The 22575-nt window shown below is 37.2% G+C and overlaps 6 protein-coding genes across 10 annotated transcripts; 3 read left to right on the plus strand and 3 right to left on the minus strand.

Annotated features, from left to right (window-relative positions):
• The first annotated feature begins 35 nt into the window (after positions 1-35).
• LOC17893769 lies at positions 36-1149 on the plus strand. The gene is made up of 2 exons (XM_006298477.2): positions 36-381; positions 526-1149. The coding sequence occupies exons 1-2, from the start codon at positions 295-297 to the stop codon at positions 970-972; spliced, it is 534 nt and encodes a 177-aa protein (XP_006298539.2). The 5' UTR covers positions 36-294; the 3' UTR covers positions 973-1149.
• A 294-nt stretch (positions 1150-1443) lies between these two features.
• Positions 1444-4008, minus strand: LOC17891998 (lipoamide acyltransferase component of branched-chain alpha-keto acid dehydrogenase complex, mitochondrial). The gene is made up of 7 exons (XM_023786538.1): positions 3688-4008; positions 3320-3466; positions 3084-3209; positions 2500-2849; positions 2176-2423; positions 1760-2076; positions 1444-1673 (listed from the first exon to the last, which is right to left on the minus strand). Exons 1-7 carry the CDS (start codon positions 3838-3840, stop codon positions 1560-1562), a joined length of 1455 nt encoding a protein of 484 aa, XP_023642306.1. The 5' UTR covers positions 3841-4008; the 3' UTR covers positions 1444-1559.
• A 1404-nt stretch (positions 4009-5412) lies between these two features.
• On the minus strand, positions 5413-5736 carry LOC111831404 (NADPH-dependent diflavin oxidoreductase 1; the record flags this gene model as incomplete). Its single annotated transcript, XM_023785474.1, is given in 3 exon segments — positions 5413-5646; positions 5649-5708; positions 5710-5736. Coding segments are annotated over 3 exon segments (192 nt in total), but the record flags the coding sequence as incomplete, so codon positions are not given.
• Positions 5737-6485: 749 nt separating this feature from the next.
• Positions 6486-11156, plus strand: LOC17890904 (peroxisomal fatty acid beta-oxidation multifunctional protein MFP2). The gene is made up of 18 exons (XM_006297003.2): positions 6486-6707; positions 6893-6964; positions 7090-7155; positions 7253-7309; positions 7404-7471; positions 7588-7669; positions 7932-7987; positions 8070-8372; positions 8471-8557; positions 8681-8855; positions 8930-9051; positions 9145-9308; positions 9416-9670; positions 9753-9874; positions 9956-10077; positions 10175-10323; positions 10422-10560; positions 10815-11156. The coding sequence occupies exons 1-18, from the start codon at positions 6605-6607 to the stop codon at positions 10848-10850; spliced, it is 2178 nt and encodes a 725-aa protein (XP_006297065.1). The 5' UTR covers positions 6486-6604; the 3' UTR covers positions 10851-11156.
• Positions 11157-12467: 1311 nt separating this feature from the next.
• Positions 12468-14074, plus strand: LOC17891459 (uncharacterized protein DDB_G0271670). The gene has a single exon (XM_006299651.2). The coding sequence runs from the start codon at positions 12805-12807 to the stop codon at positions 13909-13911; it is 1107 nt and encodes a 368-aa protein (XP_006299713.1). The 5' UTR covers positions 12468-12804; the 3' UTR covers positions 13912-14074.
• A 1075-nt stretch (positions 14075-15149) lies between these two features.
• Positions 15150-20957, minus strand: LOC17892817 (putative E3 ubiquitin-protein ligase LIN). Of its 5 annotated transcripts, none has more exons than XM_023786905.1 (17): positions 20219-20957; positions 20006-20072; positions 19630-19902; positions 19434-19530; positions 18437-19286; positions 18212-18353; positions 17883-18128; positions 17514-17808; positions 17302-17420; positions 17043-17168; positions 16812-16943; positions 16595-16717; positions 16373-16483; positions 16151-16297; positions 15946-16071; positions 15594-15710; positions 15150-15493 (listed from the first exon to the last, which is right to left on the minus strand). In XM_023786905.1, the coding sequence occupies exons 1-17, from the start codon at positions 20893-20895 to the stop codon at positions 15476-15478; spliced, it is 3666 nt and encodes a 1221-aa protein (XP_023642673.1). In that variant the 5' UTR covers positions 20896-20957; the 3' UTR covers positions 15150-15475. The 5 variants fall into 5 exon arrangements, with proteins under 5 accessions (XP_023642673.1, XP_023642672.1, XP_006296841.1 ...); XM_023786904.1 differs by having other exon boundaries at positions 18437-19337; XM_006296779.2 differs by having other exon boundaries at positions 18437-19530; positions 19630-19890.
• Between the last annotated feature and the right edge of the window lie 1618 nt (positions 20958-22575).

Here is a 22575-nt window from a genome sequence, read left to right on the forward strand (position 1 = left end):
AAAAACGAAGATGACAAAGAAAGGCAAGGAAAACTAATAATATTGTGAAGACTAAAAAAAGGAATTGAAAAAGAGATGATTAAATAACATGTATGGCCTTTTATAAGAAAAGAAAAGAAAAGATGGTGAAGGGTTGTTTGGAAAAGGACACAATAGACGACTCTCTCGTTGCATTGAAGTTGAGTGAACCCCACACTCTCCCAACGGGCAACTCTCTTCACAAAGCTCTTTCATCCATTTTCTCCGCCATTAAAGCTCCGGAACTCCCTACGACAGACATTGCTAGGAAGAAGGATGTCCAACATTTCCCCAATATTCCCCATCCCCGATTCTCAACATTTCAGCGACTATGGCTTCGATCCTCAAGTCCACTACTTTCAGGTCTTTTCTTACGTTTTTGTATTCCTTCTCCAACTAACAAAATCACATCAAAAGTTTTCTTTTTTTTTTGGTTGTTGTTGCGGTACATTTTCGACTCTGTTCTTTTACTCTGTTTTTGAATTTAAAATGGTTTTGGTTGAAAAGGTTATGGAGGAAGCGAGAAAGCATAAGAGAGAAACATGGGCAAAGTCATCCATGAACAACGGTCTTCAATTCAAGATCCAAAAACCCATTTCGAAAGATGACCCGACCCGATCCACGATGCACACCAACAAGAGGAAGAAACGGTGCTGGTGGAAAAAGGCTCTCCCTTTCTTCAAATGGCGGAAATGGCCTGTCGCCGCCGGCTTGAACGAAGATCGTAGAGCTAGGAACTTTCGAACCGTAACCGGATCGATGTCTGGTCCGATTTACGCAACGGAGAGTCTGAGCACACCGTACCGTGCAAGTACAAATAGACATTCGTCAGGACCTATAGCGGGAACATTAACGCCAGGGAGGGCGATCCCGTACCTGAGTTTACGAGAGCTTAACATGGAACAGCCACAGAGGATTTCTATCTGCTCTTCCCCCATTTACTTGGTCACGTAAAAAAGTTAACTAGTCCTTTCCAAAACTACTTTTTTCTTTTTGTCGGAGGAGTTCAATAGGATAATGTGATGCTTTAAATAATCTTTGTGTTTTACAACTGGTGAAAGCTGCAAAGTACTTTCATCTTGTATCTCCTTTTTTTAACCAAAAAAAAAAAATAATAATAATATTCATCTATCTCACGTGAATCCATTTGTATGGATTATAGATATATGAAAATTTCAAATCGTGATTGTTGAAACTTGAAAGTGACTGGAGCCGGTAAGATTGGATATTCCTTTGTCTTGTACGACTCTTTTTATTAAATTATTAGTGCTTTGCAAAGCCAACGTTGATGATCCTTATTCCTTAACACGCCTTCTTAGAACTGTTCCATGTCGACTTGTGAGGTTAGCTAGCTAGTGTCTTTTTATTATATGATGCAGTTTTGTGTTCATCGTTTTAAAGGCTTTTTTTTTGGTATTTTAGATATGACTTTTATATATCTGTTTAGTTTACAACTGCTAGCTCAGTTATAAAACAGTGATCTTATTCGAACATGAAGATACATACCATTGTATCACTCATAATGATTCACAAAGTAACATCTATCTCATTTGAAGCATTAGCAACTCCGGTTTCTCGATGTACTCTTTCCACTGGCAGCAAAACCGAGCTACCGTTGCTCCATCTAGGACTCTGTGATCTGCGGCTATGTTAACCTGATTCATAAACCCCTTTCATTAATCAGACTTTGGTTACTAACAACAGTTCTTGTAACTTTGATATAATATGATTAACAACATACCATCATTATTGATGCAGGATAAACAGTTCCTTCTTCTGAGAATTTTGGAACTTTCTCGATTCTTCCAAGAGCGATGATTGCAACTTCTGGTAGGTTTAGAAGAGGGGATCCGAATTTCCCGCCGATTGCTCCAATGTTACTCAGAGTTATGGTTCCACCAGTTACATCCTCGGGGTTTAGTTTGTTGTTTGTCGCCAAATGCTGTAACCGCGATAGCTCTTTAGTTATCTCTAGCAGAGATAATGACTGAACATTCTTTATATTAGGAACGACAAGGCCATGTTCAGTGGCCATTGCAACTCCAATGTTATGTGAACCTGCAATAAAACCAAGAATATATCTATATCTATATCTATAGTCTAAGGATATTAAACTTAAAATCCAAATGTCAATACCAAGTTCCTATATATAAGTACCTTTGAGAATGATCTCGACAGATTCTGCGTTGAAGCAACTATTCACTATGGGATATTTGGCTAGAGCCATTGACAGTGACTTGATTAAAGTAGGAAGAAAAGTGTGTTTGATGGTGGAATCTGTATTGTTCTCTTTGAAGAACTGCTTGAGCTCCACAAGTGCGTCACAGTTTATCTCTTCAACGAAATGAAAATGCGGTACAGTTGTAGCCATAGTCATTGTCTTGACCATTGCTCGGTTGAATCCCCTGAGAATAAGGAAAACTTCAGGGGGTTAATAATAGACACAGGATGAGTTAATTTAGAATGATATAATAGGCGTACCTTAGAGGAACTGTTTTATCTTCAAAGTTACTCGCTGTAGTGGAAACTGAGTCTCCTCCTACAACAGCATGCTCAGTAGAAACCGAATCTGTTGCAAATCCTTTCTGGTCACCAAATCGAAGAACATCCTCTTTCAAAACCCTCCCATCTTTACCAGTTCCAGCTATAACATTGATATCTATGCCAAGGTCTTTTGCAAGGTTACGTACAGCAGGAGTTGAGAGAGCTCCAACGACATTGTCTATGTTCTGCTTTAAACATCCCGGATTTACAATTTCTGAACGATCAGAGGTTACTAGAAAAGCATCCTGTGCGTCTTCAACGGCCAGCCTGACCAGGGTCTCTCCAACCTTGCATATAGATTTAGAAGCTTTTAAACATATATAGATTAGCACAAAAGATTAACATGTCAAAATCGTTTAGCTGATAACAATCAACCATCGCTAGAGTGTTCAAAGTTGACATGAGTGTAATGTGTTCAAACGTAACCTCTAACGCCATCAACTCATGAATCTAGATACATTCCAGGAAAAAAAAAAAAAAAGAGTATACATTTATTTTTCATGTTGTGAAGCTCTTCTAACCTTGATAATGTCACCTGGAGAATGTGAGATGAGAGCCACTTTCCCCTTAAAACGACTTGTTATCTCTATTGTTGCTTTATCGCTCTGAACTTCACATAATGGCTGAAACTCTTCAACAGGATCTCCCTGCACAAAAAAGCAAAAACACCAAAATGGTTGACTCATAACGAAACGAAACAGAACAATCCAAAAAAAAAAATGAAGAATGAAAGATTTGAGCGGAGAAAACAAGAGACCTCTTGCACGAACCACTTGAGAAGCTCGCATTCAGCAATACCTTCCCCAGTTTGTGCTAGAGGCACATCAATTAGGCCTGCATGAGAATCTATGGCCATGGCTTCGTTTGAAAACCAGCTTCTACTTTGTCCAGACCATTTCATCAACTGCCAATAATATAACAAACTAGTTTGATCTTTTGTCCTAAAATTACAGGAAATCCAAACAAGAGTCTTAGCAAACGAGTTTTCACAAATTTTCCAAACTTGAAGTCCCTCTAAATTCATACAGTTTCGATTACTGAAACTAATGTCAGAATGAAGCCAGAGGAACAACCATGCCCCAAAATTAATTGTAAAAAGAAAGAAGTGAAGAAGAAGAAACTCACAGTGAGAGGGTGAAGAAAGAATGGGCGCGACGCCGGAGAAGAAGACGACTGAGGATGAAACTCAGGTACCCGAAAAGGCGGAGGAGGGCAAACAGATGACGAGCTGAATGGGCGGAGAAACCGATGACTCCGCCAGATCCGTCGCGCGATCATCGTTGGTTGGTCTTTCTTTGGTAAAAACAGTAAAAGGCGAATAGAAAAGAAGACAAAAAAAAAAAACAGGTGAACTGATGAGATAGATGAGATTGTTTCTAAGAAGAGGAACTTAAAAAATATAAATGTTACGTACAGAAGTGTTTCTCTCTGTTCGAGTATCGTCGGATTTAGACTAAAAGTACTACTACTGATATAAACTAGTACTACTATTGGATTAGTGCAAAATAAAAAGAAATAAACAAATAAACTATCGGATTGGTTTATCTATGCCACATCAGCAATAATCTCGGAAGAGGATCAACGGTACACGCATATCCTCGTGTACCTCGTCACTTAAGAAGAAGAAAATAATATGAAAGTGATAAGAACGAAACAAACAGGTTTAGAGAGATCCGAACGTCAGGCTAATTGGCTATACTTCCTAAATAACCAACAATTCATAAGTTCATAGCAATCTATACCATAATAGCAAACTAAAAAAATGCTTGGTTAGTAACCCTTGGCTTTCCTAGTACACATCTTAAAAGTCCTAAAGTGCCTAGCTTTCTTCTACTGGCCGGTGATGAAGCTTATGACTTGTGTATTCATGAAATTGACCAAATTTTGCTAGACCATGAATCTAATTGAGCTGATACAATCACGTCCAAGGGCCTTCATTCTTGTTTTGTACTTTTCATACCTATCATTGGTTGTGTTCTGATTTACAGTTCCATTAGTAGAATTACTTGTAGGACTCTATCCAGTTTTTGTAACTGAACAAAATACACAGTGTGGAATTGATCATTAACAAAATGTTAATGGTTTCTTACTTAGTCAAGTTTTGTAGCGGCTGTCTCTTTGATGTTCTTGGAGCTGTTTTACGGTGGATTCTTGGAACTCAAGATTTTGCACAATCTTTGAGTTTGGTGCATTCTCTTTCATCCCAAAGGTTCATCTTCAGACTGAAGCCAAGTTGGTTTTGTACCTTTCTTCCACCATAATCATACATACCTTCATTATATTGTTTCTTGTAACCAAACAAAAACATATATGTATTGTTTTACAAAATTTAAACGTTATTCTAAAGGAGTTCTTCTAACCATTGGAGGAGGCAAAACATATCAAGTTCTTAAGTTTGATAAGAGCAAAATTTATTCGTAAAAAATGAATAAATGAGTAGTCATAAGTTCGTCTTTTTTGGGCTAGTTTATATTACTTAAAGCACATCTAAGAATCTATAGATCTTCTCTCTTACGTTACTGTTAACACATGAACTCCAATATCAGGTATTAACAGGAAATCTCTCTGATGAAAATGGGTTATCAATACTCAAACGACTATGGGAGGAGGATTAATATAAGTCCTGTCTCTTAGAGTATTGGAGTTCATGTTTGATACAAAGCAAGAATGAAGCTACCGATTGAGTTTGATTTATCATTGAAAAGAAAGGAGGAGGTTGAGTTTTAAGTGTATCACAAGTTTAAAACAACAACAAAAGAGCTTAATTAGTCTCGAGAGAATTCTTCTGCTTCCATCTCCTTCTGCTTCATCTCCTTATTCAGCTGAAGTCTCAGACCGATATTGCGACCGAAATTTATTTAGACATACATCACACTAGACAAATCCTCTTCCGTTTTAGTTAACTTTGTTACTGTGTGAATTATCAAAATAAAGTAAAAAAAAAGCTACATGGCTTCATATAACGTAAGGAAGTTGGATTTAAGACCAAGCCTCAACATTGTACCTCCCTGCCTTCTCCAAAGCCTTGAGCCACCTTGAAGCAACCTCCTTTGATCCTCCCGCGCGTCTCCTCTGACACAACCCTCTTCTAAAGCCGACATTGCATCACAAGGCATTTTCGTCGACGAGCCAGCCACGTAAACAGCATGCAGCTCCATCACAGAGCTAATCCCAAACCCATCACAAACCAATCCCAAATTCTGCCTTGGAAAATATCATATTCGTCAACCAAAAATCTAAGTTTTAAGCCATTCCCATCATATATTTTTTTCCTGATCAGTCAAGTCTTTTAAGATAAGACGTTTCACTACTGTTATGATCAATTGTATGAAAGCTGCTAATTCGATTCCTCTTTTCGGTATTTCACGTTATGGGACAATACATAAGAAATTAACTAACATTTTATTTGATCTCTAAAGTTTTTTTTCATTTACATTTTTGTTTGTAATTCTGGGAAAAAAAACCACCAATATAATATATGTAATCTGAAATTAACTAACATATACGATGGCGCAAATTTATAAGACACAGATTTAGCATGATCGAATAAATAAAAATAGCCAAAAAACAATGTTTTATATCAAAAATAGCATTATAAAAAATGAACACTGGTATTAAATTGATCAGATATAAAAATCTATACAAAGGTCGCTTGATTACACAATTCGGGAGTACTACGATCCGCCAAGTTTGGTAGTCACAGGAATATGACCAAACAAAACATACCTTTATTAGTAAACAAATCCGCAGAGAGTTGAACAATCATATATATTTGATTATTTTCTTCTTAATTCGTCAAGTATTCCTTTAAATAAAAAAAAATTCTTAACTACCATATAGTATACTGCTGAATAAGAGGAAAAAAAGGAAAAAATCACTTATCGAAAACATTATCAAAGAACCGTTGCGTTGAGGAGTGTGCCACTGTATTATTTATAAGACGTCATCATCTCTTGTAATTATATCTGATTTCTCACGTCTTCTCTCTTAATTCCGATTTGTTTTTTTGTTTTTTACTCACAATCTCAACGAAGCTCAAAGAATGGATTCACGAACCAAGGGTAAGACGGTGATGGAAGTTGGTGGCGATGGCGTTGCCGTCATAACACTCATCAATCCTCCTGTCAATTCTCTATCTTTTGACGGTACTACTCTCTGATTTATTTATTGTTGATCCCGTAATTTGTATTTGATTTGATCTCATCAAGGTCAATTTCGTTGTTTGATTTGTCGCCCAATTCGTTTGATATGGTTTCGTGATCTCCGCGATTGCAATTTCAGCTTCCGAATCGAACTTATGATCTGATAGTATGTGTTGTCTGCTATACAGTGCTGTACAACCTCAAAAGTAATTACGAGGAGGCCTTGAGCAGGAATGATGTTAAAGCTATTGTTATTACTGGTATGTTTTTGGAGATCATGACTCTTTCCACTCTCAAAAACAGAACAACATCTTTAGTATGCAAACTTTTGAAGATGATCTGGTTAATGACTTATTGACTGATTGTGTTTTATTTTTACGTACAGGTGCAAAGGGAAAGTTCTCTGGTGGCTTTGATATTTCTGGTTTTGGTGAAATCCAGAAGGGGACTAGTATGTTTCAGTCTCTTGTTATCTTTGGCGATTGTTTTGGCTTTGATGTATTGATTTAGGTACTAATGTTTACTGTTGCTCTTATTGATTTTCTCAGGGAAAGAGCCAAAGGTTGGATACATATCAATCGACATCATCACCGACTTGCTTGAAGGTTTTCTGTCTATGTTCCTACTTAACTTGATTTATGCAATGGGGGTTCTGATTATCTGTTGCTGAGGGATCAATTTGTTTTTCTTTTTATTTAGCTGCTAGGAAGCCCTCTGTTGCTGCCATTGATGGGCTTGCCTTGGGAGGAGGGTTAGAACTTTCTATGGTACGAGTTTCTATGCTATCCACTACCTTCCTGGATAATCATCTCGAGAATGTTGAGCCTGGTGAACTTTTTTCTTATTAGATGGGTGGTGATGCAATTGTATGTTTTCTTTGTAGGCTTGCCATGCAAGGATATCAACTCCTGGTGCACAGTTAGGTCTGCCCGAGCTGCAACTCGGTGTTATTCCTGGATTTGGAGGTATAATTCAGTTTTGTTCATTGTCAAGTCCTTAATGTTTTCCTTTAAGCTGTGTACGAGTTTTTATCATATAGGAGGCAGATCTTATGACTCCTATGAACCATCATATGTTTTAAAACTTGTGTAGTGGGAAGTCAAAACATTTTTGATGCCCAATGTGCGTTGTGGATGGGAAAAGGATTTGTGATACATGTTTTTATAAATTGAATCAAGTCACTTTCGTTTTTATTTCTCCTAATTATGCTCCTGTAAATTGACACAGGAACGCAACGTCTTCCTCGTCTTGTTGGTCTCACAAAAGCCCTTGAAATGATTTTGGTATGTAGGTTCCTTATTACTATAAAAGTGTTAGTCTGCTTTAATTAAAATGTAACGACATTTCCTTGGTTGAAACATGTAGACATCTAAGCCAGTTAGAGCTGAAGAAGGTCATTCATTGGGCCTTATTGATGCTGTAGTGCCATCTGCCGAGTTATTAACCACTGCTCGTCGTTGGGCCCTTGACATAGTTGAGAGGAGAAAACCATGGATTTCTAGTCTCTTAAAGACTGACAAGTTACCTCCTCTTGGAGAGGCAAGGGAGATACTGAAGTTTGCCAGAGGACAGACACGCAAGCAAGCCCCCAATATGAAACACCCCTTAATGTGCCTTGACGCTCTTGAAATGGGTATTGTTTCTGGTCCAAGGGCTGGCTTAGAAAAGGTATATTACTTATCTTTCAATCGCTCTGTTACATGTTCTTTTTGACTTTTTCCCCAGACTATTGACCCGTACGAATTTCACCATATTGTTCCGTACAGGAGGCTGAAGTCGGCTCTCAAGTGATCAGCCTTGATACCACCAAAGGCTTGATCCATGTATTCTTTTCCCAGCGAGGAACTGCAAAGGTTAGTGTTTATGCAGTCATGTCATTTGGACATATGTACCACTATACTTTTCCTTTCTTATAAGATGTTAACTAATGAAAGCCTTTCCTTTTTCTGATTGCTTCCAATCTATCGTATGGGCAGGTTCCTGGAGTTACTGATGGTGGGTTGGTGCCTAGGAAGATTAAAAAGGTAGCCATAATTGGTGGCGGGTTAATGGGATCTGGAATTGCCACTGCATTAATCCTAAGTAACTATCCAGTGATTCTCAAGGAGGTAAATGAGAAGTTCCTGGAGGCGGGAATTGGCAGAGTTAAAGGTGGGAATGGATTTCTGTGTTGCTATTGAATGAACTGCAATAGCTTGATCTGACTAATTTCCTAATTTGATCAGCTAATCTTCAGAGTCGTGTAAGGAAAGGAAGCATGTCTAAGGAAAAGTTTGAGAAAACCATGTCTCTCCTTAAGGGTTCTCTTGATTATGAGAGCTTTAGGGATGTGGACATGGTCATTGAGGTAATAATGAACAAAAAGCTGAAGCTGTTTTATTGGTTTATATGATATAAGTGAATTGATTTTTGGTGATGTTTTTTTGTGTGGCTTGAACAGGCTGTTATTGAAAATATATCTTTGAAGCAACAAATTTTTGCTGATTTGGAGAAGTACTGTCCTCAGCATTGTATTCTCGCTAGCAACACATCTACCATTGACTTGAACAAAATTGGGGAGCGGACCAAGTCTCAGGATCGAATTGTTGGAGCACATTTTTTCAGGTGACTACATATCCTTTGGAGTCTAGACGAATGTTAGGGAATTTTTTATGCCCAGATTGGTTTTGCTTATTCTACACAAATCATGTATATTCATTTTCCTGATGCAGTCCAGCACACGTCATGCCACTACTTGAAATAGTTCGGACTAATCATACCTCTGCCCAAGTAATTGTTGACCTGTTAGATGTTGGTAAGAAGATTAAGAAAACACCAGTCGTGGTGGGAAACTGCACAGGTTTTGCAGTGAATAGGATGTTCTTCCCTTACACACAGGCAGCTATGTTCCTTGTTGAGCGTGGAGCAGATCCATATCTAATTGACATGGCAATCAGCAAGTTTGGAATGCCAATGGGTCCTTTCAGGTATATATCACATTGTAAAGATCCATGTAATTCACATGCAGCATCTTTTAACTATACGTTTGTTACTTATCTGAACGAGCAGATTGTGTGACTTGGTTGGATTTGGTGTGGCGATTGCAACCGCAACACAATTCATTGAGAACTTCCCAGAACGGACATACAAATCAATGATTATCCCACTTATGCAAGAGGACAAGAGAGCTGGTATGTCCTAAACTAGAGTAAGTTATGTTTATCAATTTCAACATTTCTTCTAAATTATGTGGGATTTCCTGTTGAATTCAGGTGAAGCGACTCGTAAAGGTTTCTATTTGTATGATGATAAGCGCAAGGCTAAACCTGATCCTGAGTTAAAGAAATATATCGAAAAGGCAAGGAGCATATCTGGAGGAAATGTTGACCCTAAGGTATCTCTCTGTCCAAAAATCAAGTAAAGTTCGTCTTTTAAGTTTGAGAGGATCTCGCTGTTCTTTTCTCACTCTGACTGGTTGCTGTGTAATGCAGTTGGTGAAACTGTCAGAGAAGGAAATAATTGAAATGACATTTTTCCCAGTAGTAAACGAGGCGTGTAGGGTTTTTGCTGAAGGTATTGCAGTCAAAGCTGCAGACCTTGACATTGCTGCCATAATGGGAATGGGTTTTCCACCTTACAGGTCAGTGTTGTCATCAGTTACGTGCTGCAACTCTGAGATCCTTATCAAATTCCCTTTTTCACATTTTTGTTTTGAAATCTCAATATCTTGTGGAACAGAGGAGGAATCATGTTCTGGGCTGATTCCATGGGATCGAAATACATTTACTCGAGGCTAGATGAGTGGTCAAAGACTTACGGTGATTTCTTCAAGCCTTGTGCTTTTTTGGCTGAAAGGGCATCTAAAGGAGCTCCTCTGGTGAGTATTTCTTTACTCTTCTTACTTTCTTTTTGGCTCGTATTTTTCAGTTTTGTGCACTTGTCTAGGGAGCAGTTGTTTAGAAACACAATCTATTAATTCAGCTTGGTTTATGTTACATGACGGATTCATCAATCATGTCGACAAATTATATTAGCATGACTATTGATCTAATCTTGTCCAGTTTAGCTCCTCATAGTTGACTCTGTTGTAGCTAAAGGTTCTTATTTGTTACAATTCCATTTGTGTTGCAGAGCGCTCCCGTGGAGCAAGCCAGATCGCGGTTGTAAGGTCACCGTTTCAACTGGAACCGTTTCTCGATTGCTGCATCTAATGTGTTTCCTTTTATGCCCACATTTACTTTAGCCGGAAAAGTTGGGATCTTGTGGCCTCAGAAGCTTTATAATAAAGTCTCAATCTCAGACAGATGAATCTGGGAGAAAGTTAGGGATAAAGTTGTAGTAGCGAATAAGATATACTTATGTTGTGCTTGGTCAGAAACATTTTGTTACATAGCTCTATGGAGCTAGGTAATATGATTTATTGATAATGTCATATGAGACTTGGTTAAAATAAGTTCTCGAATTATCACGGAATTATGATTGCGGGTTTTGGATATATGTGGGAAGAAAAGTAAAGGGATAAATGTGAACTTGTGAGAGGATAACAAAGAAGCAAAATTGGTAATAATGAAAACATGACAGAATTGGAAAAAGATTAAGACAAGACAAAGAGATGTGTAATGTATTCGAGTTTAGAAAAGACAACGAATGAATACTCAAATTTGGCTTGGACCACTTTTTTTTTTTTTTCTCTCTCTCTACGTTTCTCTCTCGATTTCGGTACGTTATATCTCCTCCGTAAATCAACATTTTCTTCTTCTTGAAAATAGTTAGAACATTACGGTTTAGATTATTCATAGTGCATTGCATTCTCAAGAATTTGGTTGTCATATCTATAGATCCATGATAAATAGATAATGATTTATGTAATCTCTATCGTCGTGCCAAAAGGTGGAGTTTGTTTAGGAGAATAGTGATTTAGTTAATTTAGTTACGTAAAGGTTATGGACTCTTTTACTAGAGTTTTTGCGTAGCTTCGACATCACAATCTATGGCTGATAAAATGCTTTCACATAAAATAGACTTCTTATACAAATGATGAACAAGTTGGATACAAAAAATGAAGAAGAAGATATGTTTGCAATTGCATGGTTGTCCCTCTCTAAGAAGGAAGCCGGTGAAATTTTCCTAATTAACAAAACCAAAGGATAAGTGATATTTAATAGCCACTAACATGGGGGCCAGATTTTATATTTTTTTTTAAAATGACTAAACAAGAACATGGGAAACAACTAGGGGCATTTGCATAGTGAATGTATTTGTTTTTTTGTTCTCAACACTTCAATGTTAATTGATGTTAACTATTAGTACTAGTATTTCTATTATAAAAAACTTCAATGATGAGGGCACTCGACCTCCAACATGGTCATACAAATACAACTTTCGTTTCCCGTAAACTCGATTTAACAAAATTTAAACACCATAGTTGGTAGTGAAATAACACCATGGACATTAATAGACAGTCAATAGCTTTGTATTATAATAATAATGATCAAAGAGTAAAAGCTAATCCTACTTAATAAATATAATCAAAGTGGTAATCTTAGAACGGTCACTTGCTAAGACACATGTAGTTAGTGTTTCCATAAAGGCTAAACAAGGGTTAGAAAGACACGTGGACATCGAGGTTGATAATGATGGACCATTTGACCCAAAAAAAAAAAAGAAAGAAGAAGAGAGATTATATCATCATATTATAATTGGAAGACACACGAATAAGTTTTTTTTTTGGTCATCAACACACAAATAAGTTTTTAAAGATCTGAAACAAAAGAAACAAAGCAAAAGAAAAGAAAAGAAAAGAGAGAGAGAGGAGCTCGAGAGAGTACAGGTCAGAACTCCCACGTGCACTTGGGGGAGCTCAACGCTTTTCTCTTCCTCTACAAACTCTCCCATACATACACACACACACATACCTCTCTCTCTTCCCTCGATCCCTTCATCTCCCACTCAACAAGTCATCTCTCTCTCTCTCTCTCTCAAAAGAAGCTAAAATCTAGATTCCTCCTCCTTTATTAAGATAGATAGATACCGTGTACCACACACAGAAACAGAGGAAACAAGAGAGAACTTCCCGATCTTGATTCTTACTTCTTCTTCTTCTTCTTGCTTCTTTCTTGCAATGGTGGAGCTCCAAGATCAAGACATGGGAGATGGTATGCAATGCATTACACATCCTTACACAAAGAACCCAGGTGGTATCTGTGCACTCTGTCTCCAGGAAAAGCTCGGTAAGCTCGTTACTTCCTCCTTCCCTGTCCCAAAATCCGACCACCTCTCTTCTTCTTCCCCTAAGTCTTTCACTCCGTCCACTACATCTCTCGCTCTGTCTCTCTCTTCTGGAAGTAACGGAAGAGACTCCACAAACAACAACAATCTCCCCTTTCTTCTGGCGAAGAAGAAGAAGAGTATGCTCGCAGCTGCTGCTTCTTCTTCCTCCTCTTCTTCTTCCTCTTCGTCTTCTTCAGCTAATCTTATCTACAAGAGAAGCAAATCGACGGCTTACGGTGAGAGTTTCAGCCAAAGGAAACGAGGTGGTTTTTGGTCTTTTCTTCATCTCTACTCTTCAAAACATCAGTTCAGCAGCACCACCACCAAAAAAGTCGATAACTTTAGCCATTCAAGGAGAAACCATAGAACAGAGCCAGGAACAGAGACATCAAAGAGGGTCGGTGGTGGTGGAGGCATTGATGTGATAGCTGAGGAAGAAGGTGAAACTCCGAACAAAGTGGTTGCAGAAACGCCAACAAATGGTATTGGTGGTGGTGGTGGTTCTTCTTTTGGGAGGAAAGTGTTGAGATCTAGATCTGTTGGCTGTGGAAGTAGAAGCTTCTCTGGTGATTTCTTTGAGAGGATCTCTAATGGTTTTGGTGATTGTGCCTTGAGAAGGATTGAGTCACAGAGGGAAGCCACTAAGGTCATTAGTAATGGTGGTGGTGAAGCAGCGGATGCAATGAGTGAAATGGTCAAATGTGGTGGCATCTTTGGTGGGTTTATGATCATGACATCATCATCTACACCATCATCAACAACATCTTCATCAACGGTTGATCATCATCAAAATCATAAGATGGGGAACAGAAGCTGGGGATGGGCTTTTGCAAGTCCAATGAGAGCCAAGGCTACTACTAATCATAGAGGTCGTACTATTACAGAGTCTTCAGCTGACAACAAGAACACATCTCCGAATTTGGACTCAATTCCTTCATTGGTGGCTTTGAAAAGCTAAAGAGAGAGAGAGAGAGAGAGAGATGCATTACTAAGTATTTAGAGATCTTCATATTTCATTCATGTGCTTTTTAGTTAGGCTGTTCTTTTGTTCTTTGGACATTGGTTTGAACTTTTGATTTCAATCAGTAATGTAATGTCATACTAGTTTTCTTGTTCATTTCTATGTTTGGCATCTTGGTTCTCATCATCATAAAGCTTGAAACCTTTAGGAGAAGGAGCTTAGGATACTTGTTGCTTTTGTCTTATTCTTCAATGATTATATAATACACATTGTCTAATTCTCCCCAAGACTATTTGTCTTGTGGTGGATCACTGTGATGGTAAACCAGATGTGTTTACTTGTAGTACTATTATAATAGTAACAAAGCCCACTTGAAAAAAAAAGCAGTCAACAGGTTTTAGGGGAGGGTTTAAGTTATTAAATGAGTGGAATCAAAAGGCACATGCCTTTGCACATGCATTATCTTTTTTGCCAATACTCTCATTGGTTTTTATCTTCTTTGTGTGTGTGGTTTGAGCCCCCACAAACTTTAAGTAAGACATGCAGCAACAAGAAGTCAACAATATCTCTCTATAAAACTATCATCATCAATCATCAAGATCATCAATTCATTGTCACCAGTCACCACCAACCAGCTAATCTCTTATAATAAATTACATTTATGCAAGGCCAACATATTGAGGTTGCGGTCCGACAAAACCACAAGTTATGTACTTTGTCTGTTTCACGTAATAAGAGGGAAGAAAACATAAAACGTCAAGTCGATCAAGACAAAACAAATTTGGTTCACTCTTTTCTTTATAACAAACCTGTTATGAATCTAGATATGTATGAGTCTAGATATGATATACATTTCAATATATCCATATCATGTAGCATATACATACTGTTTATGAAACAGTAATAAATTCAGATTGATAATCAGATGATGATATATAATGTGTGGAAGAGATGGTCGGGACAAGGACATCATAGAAGGGGGTCCATGAGATGAAATAAAGACTAGCAATTCTGCAAAGAGACAGAAGGAAAACAAAAAAAAAGCTGCCTTCTGACTTAACTCTCTATTCAGTATTCATCGTGGGGACCAAGTTTTGGACTTCTCATGCATATTCCAAAAATCTGCATAAATAGATTCTTCAGACGTGACCATGTGAATACTATCAATTTTCTCGTTGTGAATATATTTGTGAAGCATCTTTACATACAAAAAAAATGTAGGACCTCTTAAGATCTCTCAGCTAATCTTTTACTCTTTACTAGTCTCAATCCATTCCACAGTAACTTTTTGTCTTTATAATGTCATTGGTACTCTTGTTGAAGCAATGATCTTAAGTGATCATAAATACTTGCAAAATCACTATCGACGCACAACTGAAATGGACTACTTACTACACATGTACAAGTATCACATAAGGGCAGCTTCACTCCACTCTAGTTTAAGCTGTGCATATTTACTTCTTCACGGTGATATGAACATGAGTCTTCATGTGTCATAACTTTGAGCTGATTGTTGAAGTTTTAATGGTTATTAACCTCATGTACTTGTCCTCTCTGCTATTTATAATGGAATCCATCCCTGTTTTGTCGTAAGACATTAGTGTCGGTCTTCTTAGTGGTTATATAATATCATTTGAAATAATTTAAACAGATTTATTAGCTCGTGATGTATTATTCACCTTGATGACTCCAGCTTCTGTACCGCAGAAAACACTATCATTTGCAGTAAGGAGGCTTGTTATCTTGCTTCCTGCTGATAGTCTTCCCACTTTCTGTTGTGTTCTTCTCAACCAAATCTTGTTTTCACAAACCATATGATCTTACTTTAATCTCAAATATAATAGTAATGATAAAAGATGTATGAAAATAAGTAAGTATAAGCCTATATCTCTGCCCACTTAACCAATTTTGACCATGCAGCTTCATATCATTTCTAATCATATACAATCCTACATAAGTTACTTTTTCCGGTGGTTTCATTTGCATTGGTCTTGGTCTAGGAAGTGTTTTAGTTTTGCAGAGAAAGATTACCTGAAGAGTGTTTGCGGATGAACTTCGATTCAGGTAGATGAAGTCTTCAACAACACCCATTGCTACTACGTTAGACCCCTTTTCTGCTGGTATTGACATTTGGGGATCATAATTCCTTCTCAAATCCTGTAAGCCATTTTTGTTTAAGTCACTTTCTTTAGTCTATCGCTTTGTAAAAAAACTGTTAATGTAGTCCTTTTTTTACCTTTATATTAGACATCTCAACATGTGTGCTTGAGCTATATAACATATCTTTGTACACAACCACTGAATTGATAGGCTTATTTTGAAGTCTCCAGCTTCTCGTTGGTGCTCTGATCTCTTTCTCCCGTTTATTTGTGACGATCAATTCCTGAAACAAACCATGTTACTTTTTCTGTGTCTTATAATTCATTACCATATGGATGAAATGCCACCACGCAAATACCTGTATGCTTGTATCTATACATCCTATATAAATCTTTCCTTGGGCTGCTACCATACTCTTCACACCTTTACCTTTGAAGATACTTTGAGATATTCTTGATGAATCAAGCAGCTGCAAAAGATCATGAGCCTCTTGAATGTTTATTTTAGAGTTGGAGATTACTATATGATATTAATATGCAAATAGTCTTTTCCTTCTTGTGACATAATGAGAGATATCTACCTTCATCTTGTGACCTTTGGTTATGACAAAGATCATATTTCCGCATGCTTCCAGTTTCCTTATTGAATCTTTTGTTTTTATGACTTCAGCACATTCCAGTTTTCCTTTAACAATCTGCCATATCTATATAAAAGAAGGATTTAGATTTCAAAAAATTGTAGTTTTCTCCTGATCCTAGTTTCCTGAAAACAAAGAGTTGAACCATTATATATCATACCCTGATAGTTTTATCTGCAGATCCACTCAAGACACGCTCTCCTGATTCAGAGAGTGAAAAGCATGTTACGGCGCTTTTGTGCTCCTTGATGTCCCATAACAGCGTAGCTACTTTCTTATTCACATTCCACACCTGGTATGTATGTTTGCATGCATGCTCAAGCTAAGTTCAGGTTTCTTCTAAATATTTTTCCTCCTATTCAAATTTATTTAAAAGTATAAGTAGATATACCCTGACAGAACCGTCTGAGTATCCACTAAAGAGCAAGCCTCTATGGTAGATGAGGGCTGTTACAGCTCCGCTGCCAGAGTGATGCAACTCTATGGTTTGTGTATGAACACAAGATATTCGCTGGTCCTGTCAATATTGAGATTTTCATAATTCTGAGTCATGTCTGACGCTACAATTTGACCATGATTCCGTTCGTTTAAGTTGTGACAATGGTACAGATCGATTGGACTAACTTGATTGCAGGTGAAGAAAAACTTACAGATTTGCTGAATAGATAATATGTTGCTTTATGCAATTCGTCTGCCATCCAAGTCACATATGAAAGACGTCTCAAAGACTCTCTAACTCCTTCCGAGAAATTTACTAGTTTGTGGATTCCTGTGTGACAAATGCACTTTAAGATAAGTCTTATAATCACATGCATTAGTTGGTATTTTCCAATTATTTTCACTTCAAAGCTAGGAAATTTACCTTTTCCAGAGCTAAAATTGTAGATGCAGATACATGCAAGAAGTCTTTCTTCAAGCTCCAAACCAGGGTGTAGGAATTGTGCAACCTCATCAAGTAGTACTTCACATGCTGAGTACTTCAAACTATTTGGACCTTTTGAAATCTCTATACTGAGCCATGTAATGGCTGTAAGACATGCTTTTGAAACACTCTTGTTTTTACTCTTCAACCCTTCTTGTAAACCACAAAACGTGGCTTTCCCTGTATCAATAACTCTTCTTGCTATTTTACAACACCATCCATCTATTCCTGGATCCTGAAAAAAGTAATAAATCTTTCTATAACTCACTCTTTTTAGCTTGGCCATACTCAACTTAAAAATATTGTTACCTGTAAGCATTCATCTGACCAGTTGATATTTCTTATCATATTCATGTGTGACATTGAAGTTAGACCTCCTCTTTTCATTAGCCAAGCAGCAGTGTACGGTTCTCCTGTCCATGAATAAGTTCCACCGATATTCGAAAGAATGAAGGTTGATAACAGCTGCATATTTGGTACTTCACTACATGTAACTGCATCAAGCAGAGCTCTGGTAGCTTCATTTCTGTACTTTTTGTTCTCAGGTTGAGAGTCCTGTAGAAAATGTTGAAACGTAATTATTTACTTAGAGATTGGAATCAGCAACAACTTATGTGTTTTTAGTGATTAGAACAAACCAGTGCATTCAACTGAAGCAATATATCTACTGCAAAGAGTTTGTGATCACCCTGCAACTGTTTTATACACTGCAATAATGTATCCTTAATGTCAAAACTTCCTTCTCTTTTTATTTGTTGTAGAATCTTAATTGCTGACGACCTGATATTACAAGTATGTCATATGAATTAGTGTGACTGGTAGCCTAAAAGGAGAAATTTGTTTTGCTGCTGAGATATGTATACCTTGGTATCTTCAGGACCTCATGAAGAAATTGAAGAGCAATGAAAATTTCTTCTCTGTCTTTGCTCTGCAGGAGATGAGCAAAAGGAGCCACTCGAGTATGCTGATAGATATACTTCCTGTTAAGTCCATCAAACTGCATGCATTTTACTAAAATACTTGCCAAGGATATGAATTCCCCTGAATTTCCACTTTTTGCAACATCAAGAAGTCCACAAAGGACAGAAGGAGAGCTGATTGCAGCCAAGTGCATTGTGTTTGTGGCATGATCAAAAGCAGTAATAAGAACTTCAATTATCATCAATGATGCAGCAGGCGGCGTCAAAAGAGGAGGTGAAGGTCTCAATGTGTAACAAGAAGAAGACGACGAAGTGGATGCAACAACATCAACAAGAGCTGGTAAAAGCTCAAGACTCTTTATTTCTGTTGGAGATGGCTTTATCAGGTAGATGAGAATAGCTGCTTCTTGCACATTTTGTTTCAGGGCATTTGCTAAGTGACTTAAATTTAAACCCTTCCTCTTGACCTCCTCAAGAGCTGTTCTGTTAACTGATATGATCTTGGTAAGTGCGGTCATCGATGCCTTTATGACAGTTTTCTCCTCGGAACTAGAAATAGCCGTAAACAGCTGATCCAGAATGACATCTTTTAGCATGCTATACTTGAATCCTTCTTTCCTGTTCAGCATTTGATAAATCATTGTAACCTCTGAGACGTATTTCTCATCCGCATTCCCTAACACTTCCTTTATCAAGCTCTGAAGGTTCTTCCATAAATCCATCGTCGGAGCTCTTCTAGAATGCGTCTCAGGTCCATATCCTCGTTTCCTGGTATGCAAATTTCTCCTCATTCCTTCAAAAGTTATGGACCCTTTATGTCCAAAGACTGAAATTTCTTCCAACTCTAGTTGCCTCAAAGAAGAGACATCTTCTAAGTGCGTATTCCAACTTGTCTTTGCTTGTTGAACCTGAATATCAATGATGGAACGGTTAAACTTACCGATCAAGCTGTGGGATCTGTTGGCTAATGTTTCCTCATTATATGCTTCATTGTGAGCTTCTTGTTGGGAAACACAAAAGATGTTGGCGGATGTGTCCTAATTCACAATACATTTATTTGTTGAAGGTATTAATTTTACATTCTCTATATTTCTCTGAAATTTTAAGCAATGAAAGTGTTTGGTTAGAGAAATTACCGTGCTGATGTCTTCTCTAGTATTGCATACTGAGTTTGACGTATCTGGCTGTGACTCTTTCAAGAATTCATTGAGGCATCTGGCTCTTGTACTTTTTCCAAGCTCTGGATTGTAATCTTCCTCCAGGTTCCAATCCAAATATGGAGGAGAATCTTCAAAGTTGTTTGTAGATTTTTCAATCTTCCTTGATGCTTTGATTTTGTTGAAGATGTCATTAAGCTCATCTTCTTGCAAATCAACACTGTGGAGGTGACTCTGGTACTGCAATAACTTCTTCAACATTGGTAACCAAGAAGTGAAAGAAGGTAACTGTTACTTATGATTAGATATCACTAAGAATCCCTAAAAGCATGTATCTGTAGTTAGTTAAACCTACCTCACAGGTTTCTGACAATTCTAGCTTCTCTGCAACTGAATGAGCATTAGCCGCAGATATTTCTTGCCTGTTCATGTGTAGAGGGTAGGATTTAAAAACAGTGGATCATGACTAATGAATTTTACAGCTTGATTTTCTCTGTTTCAGGAAGCAGAACATAAAGACAGAAAGAACCAATCTAATGTAGTTATAGCTTTAGTATTGAATGCTTACCCATATTTCATCTGCCTTCGAAGCGGTTTCTCTGTACATTCACTCTGTGGCTGATGAGTCTCTCCATAAGACATAACCTGGTAATAAGTTGCTCTGTATTTATACTTCCTCGCAATCTCTCTGATCTCTTCATCTGACTTGTAAACACCAGGAGTGAAGAAAATGCTCTCGAAGACTTGAGGGGCAATGCCGGTTCTTACAATCTCCGGCGAGACCAAAACTGACTGGAGAAAATGCAATGTGGTCTGCAAGGAATCACCTTGGAGATAGCTCACAATGGAGAGGTAGAAGTAAGAGAAAGCAACCAAGATTGTGTTTGGAACACCTGAAGTGGTGGTCCCTTGTTCGTCAAGCAACGCAGGCATTTGAAGCATTCTCTCAGAGTTTCTCAGACGAGACGTCTTCTCTTCTGAGCATTCGGGTTGTATAGAAGCTTCGATGCTATCGATTCCCCAGTAGAGATTCGAGAGAGCAGAGTGCTCGGAAGAGAATTCAAACAGAGTATCCTCTTCTTCAATTCTCAGCAATGTGATACATTTCTGCTTAAGCATAATCCATGATTCGGAGTCTGATATGAGGCTGAGAATGTAGTCGTTGATAGAAGCTGCAATCGAATCAAGAGAATAATTCTCATTACAAGAGATAAAACTCGATTGAGAAGATGAAAGGGTAGCCATAGTCACATAACTATGCTGCACACAACTTTTGATGGTTTTTATTTATGGGGATAAGATGAGAGAGGAAATGAACATGTTGGAGATTAGCTATAGAGAGGTTGGGAGAGAGAGTGTGTGTAAGAAAAATGTAGTCTCGTGAAGGAACCAGCCAAAGTCTAGAGAAGAAAGAAAATGATTGGTCCTAGTTTGTAATCTTATGCTGTCAAAAAGGACAATATATAGAAACAAAAGTCAAGAGGTGTTGCGTGTGTTTGAGGAAAACGCAAGAGGAAACCTACTAACTTTTTTAATCTATCATATGATTCACCCTATTAGTAATTTATAGTATTTCACTTCCCAACCCACGTCTCATTGAATTCTTCTACTAAATATGTGTAACTTGACTTTCTCAATTAATTATCACGAAAGAATATAAAGAAGGAAGGGCTATGATATATTTGTGCTAAGTAGTGGAAGAGGACGGTTGATAAGTTTAGAAATCTGAATTCAACCACATCAATTATAAATGTTGATGTCCTTTCGTATATCAATGATCTTTATAAGCCCATATGATAAAGTTAGTGTGACTTGGACCCATGACATAGGTTGAAGAAATGAATAGAGAAAAACTGCTAGGGTTCTTCTAATCAACTTACAACGTTTGGAACTTAAGTACGCGAGGTTTGTCATTAAAAACCAATTTTGTCTTGTGATCAGATGCATGGTTAGGTTATTGCTTTTGAGGTTCTACGAAAATAATAACAAAAAAAAAGATTGGGACCCAAGAAAAAGAAGGATGTTTGAGAATTTTCTGTCACGGGGAACCAAAATTTTTATATGAGCTTTGGAACAAATTGCTTCTTTAACTCTTATGTCCTTTGTATTGGTTTGAATTGTGATCGATGAAAGTTATATATGTTAGGTTTACATCCAAATTTAGCTAAGATTAACCAAGTTTACATTGTTCAGAGACGCAATATACCAATATGTGAATATATATACAGTATATACGATCATTCGATCATTAATGTATTTTTGCTTTCTTTCAACTGTATGTATGATCATTGTTTACGCATATATATTATTGGTAAAGTAATTATTTAGTCGTCATACATTTTACACACAAGAATGTTGTTCACAAACTATTTAGAAACTAATTAATCAGAAATTGTGTTCCAACTAATAGTCTCTTATTGAGAGCGTCATTGACTGATTGGTCAGTTCTTATCAATAATTTTAAATCTAATGACGCATACTTTATATATGACTTTTTTTTTTTTTTTTTAACAAAATATATGGCTTCCTTTAAATCTTATTTCTAACCAAAAGTTACAACTTACAATCGCAAGAATTTACGTAAGATTTTTTTTTTCTTTGAGTTTACACATGTGATATATGTTAAGTCTACAACCTAATTATAACCTTGATTTTTTTATTGTTAATGTTAAGATCGTATCTTAGACAAATCTTAGACTAAAATATAGCTAAAATAGTAAAATACTATCAATAATGATGCTCTAAGAATGTGTTAACCTTAAGTTTTAGATTTTTTTTTAAAAATAAACCATAGAAATATATATATGTAAAATAACTTAGAAAATTAAAGTTTAAAAATAAAATGAAAAGGCATGAGAAATGCATTTAATTTGAAAGCTTTATTTGAAAAGACAAAGGCGTCCCTCGTTACCCCCTCTCATTTAA

The sequence above is a fragment of the Capsella rubella genome, unplaced genomic scaffold, assembly GCF_000375325.1.
Source record: "Capsella rubella cultivar Monte Gargano unplaced genomic scaffold, Caprub1_0 scaffold_3, whole genome shotgun sequence".
Classification (NCBI taxonomy): domain Eukaryota; kingdom Viridiplantae; phylum Streptophyta; class Magnoliopsida; order Brassicales; family Brassicaceae; genus Capsella; species Capsella rubella.

Coding starts and splice junctions, on each gene's coding strand:
- LOC17891998 (XM_023786538.1), bottom strand. CDS start 3,840: ATGATCGCGCGACGGATCTGGCGGAGTCATCGGTTTCTCCGCCCATTC. Junction 2,424..2,499: donor GATAAAACAGTTCCTCTAAG/GTACGCCTATTA, acceptor CCTTATTCTCAG/GGGATTCAACCGAGCAATGG. Junction 2,077..2,175: donor TGTCGAGATCATTCTCAAAG/GTACTTATATAT, acceptor GTTTTATTGCAG/GTTCACATAACATTGGAGTT.
- LOC17890904 (XM_006297003.2), top strand. CDS start 6,605: ATGGATTCACGAACCAAGGGTAAGACGGTGATGGAAGTTGGTGGCGAT. Junction 6,708..6,892: donor CAATTCTCTATCTTTTGACG/GTACTACTCTCT, acceptor TCTGCTATACAG/TGCTGTACAACCTCAAAAGT. Junction 10,561..10,814: donor CATCTAAAGGAGCTCCTCTG/GTGAGTATTTCT, acceptor TTTGTGTTGCAG/AGCGCTCCCGTGGAGCAAGC.
- LOC17893769 (XM_006298477.2), top strand. CDS start 295: ATGTCCAACATTTCCCCAATATTCCCCATCCCCGATTCTCAACATTTC. Junction 382..525: donor CTCAAGTCCACTACTTTCAG/GTCTTTTCTTAC, acceptor TTGGTTGAAAAG/GTTATGGAGGAAGCGAGAAA.
- LOC17891459 (XM_006299651.2), top strand. CDS start 12,805: ATGGTGGAGCTCCAAGATCAAGACATGGGAGATGGTATGCAATGCATT.
- LOC17892817 (XM_006296780.2), bottom strand. CDS start 20,895: ATGGCTACCCTTTCATCTTCTCAATCGAGTTTTATCTCTTGTAATGAG. Junction 16,944..17,042: donor ACTCAGACGGTTCTGTCAGG/GTATATCTACTT, acceptor CATACATACCAG/GTGTGGAATGTGAATAAGAA. Junction 16,298..16,372: donor GTATAGATACAAGCATACAG/GTATTTGCGTGG, acceptor GGTTTGTTTCAG/GAATTGATCGTCACAAATAA.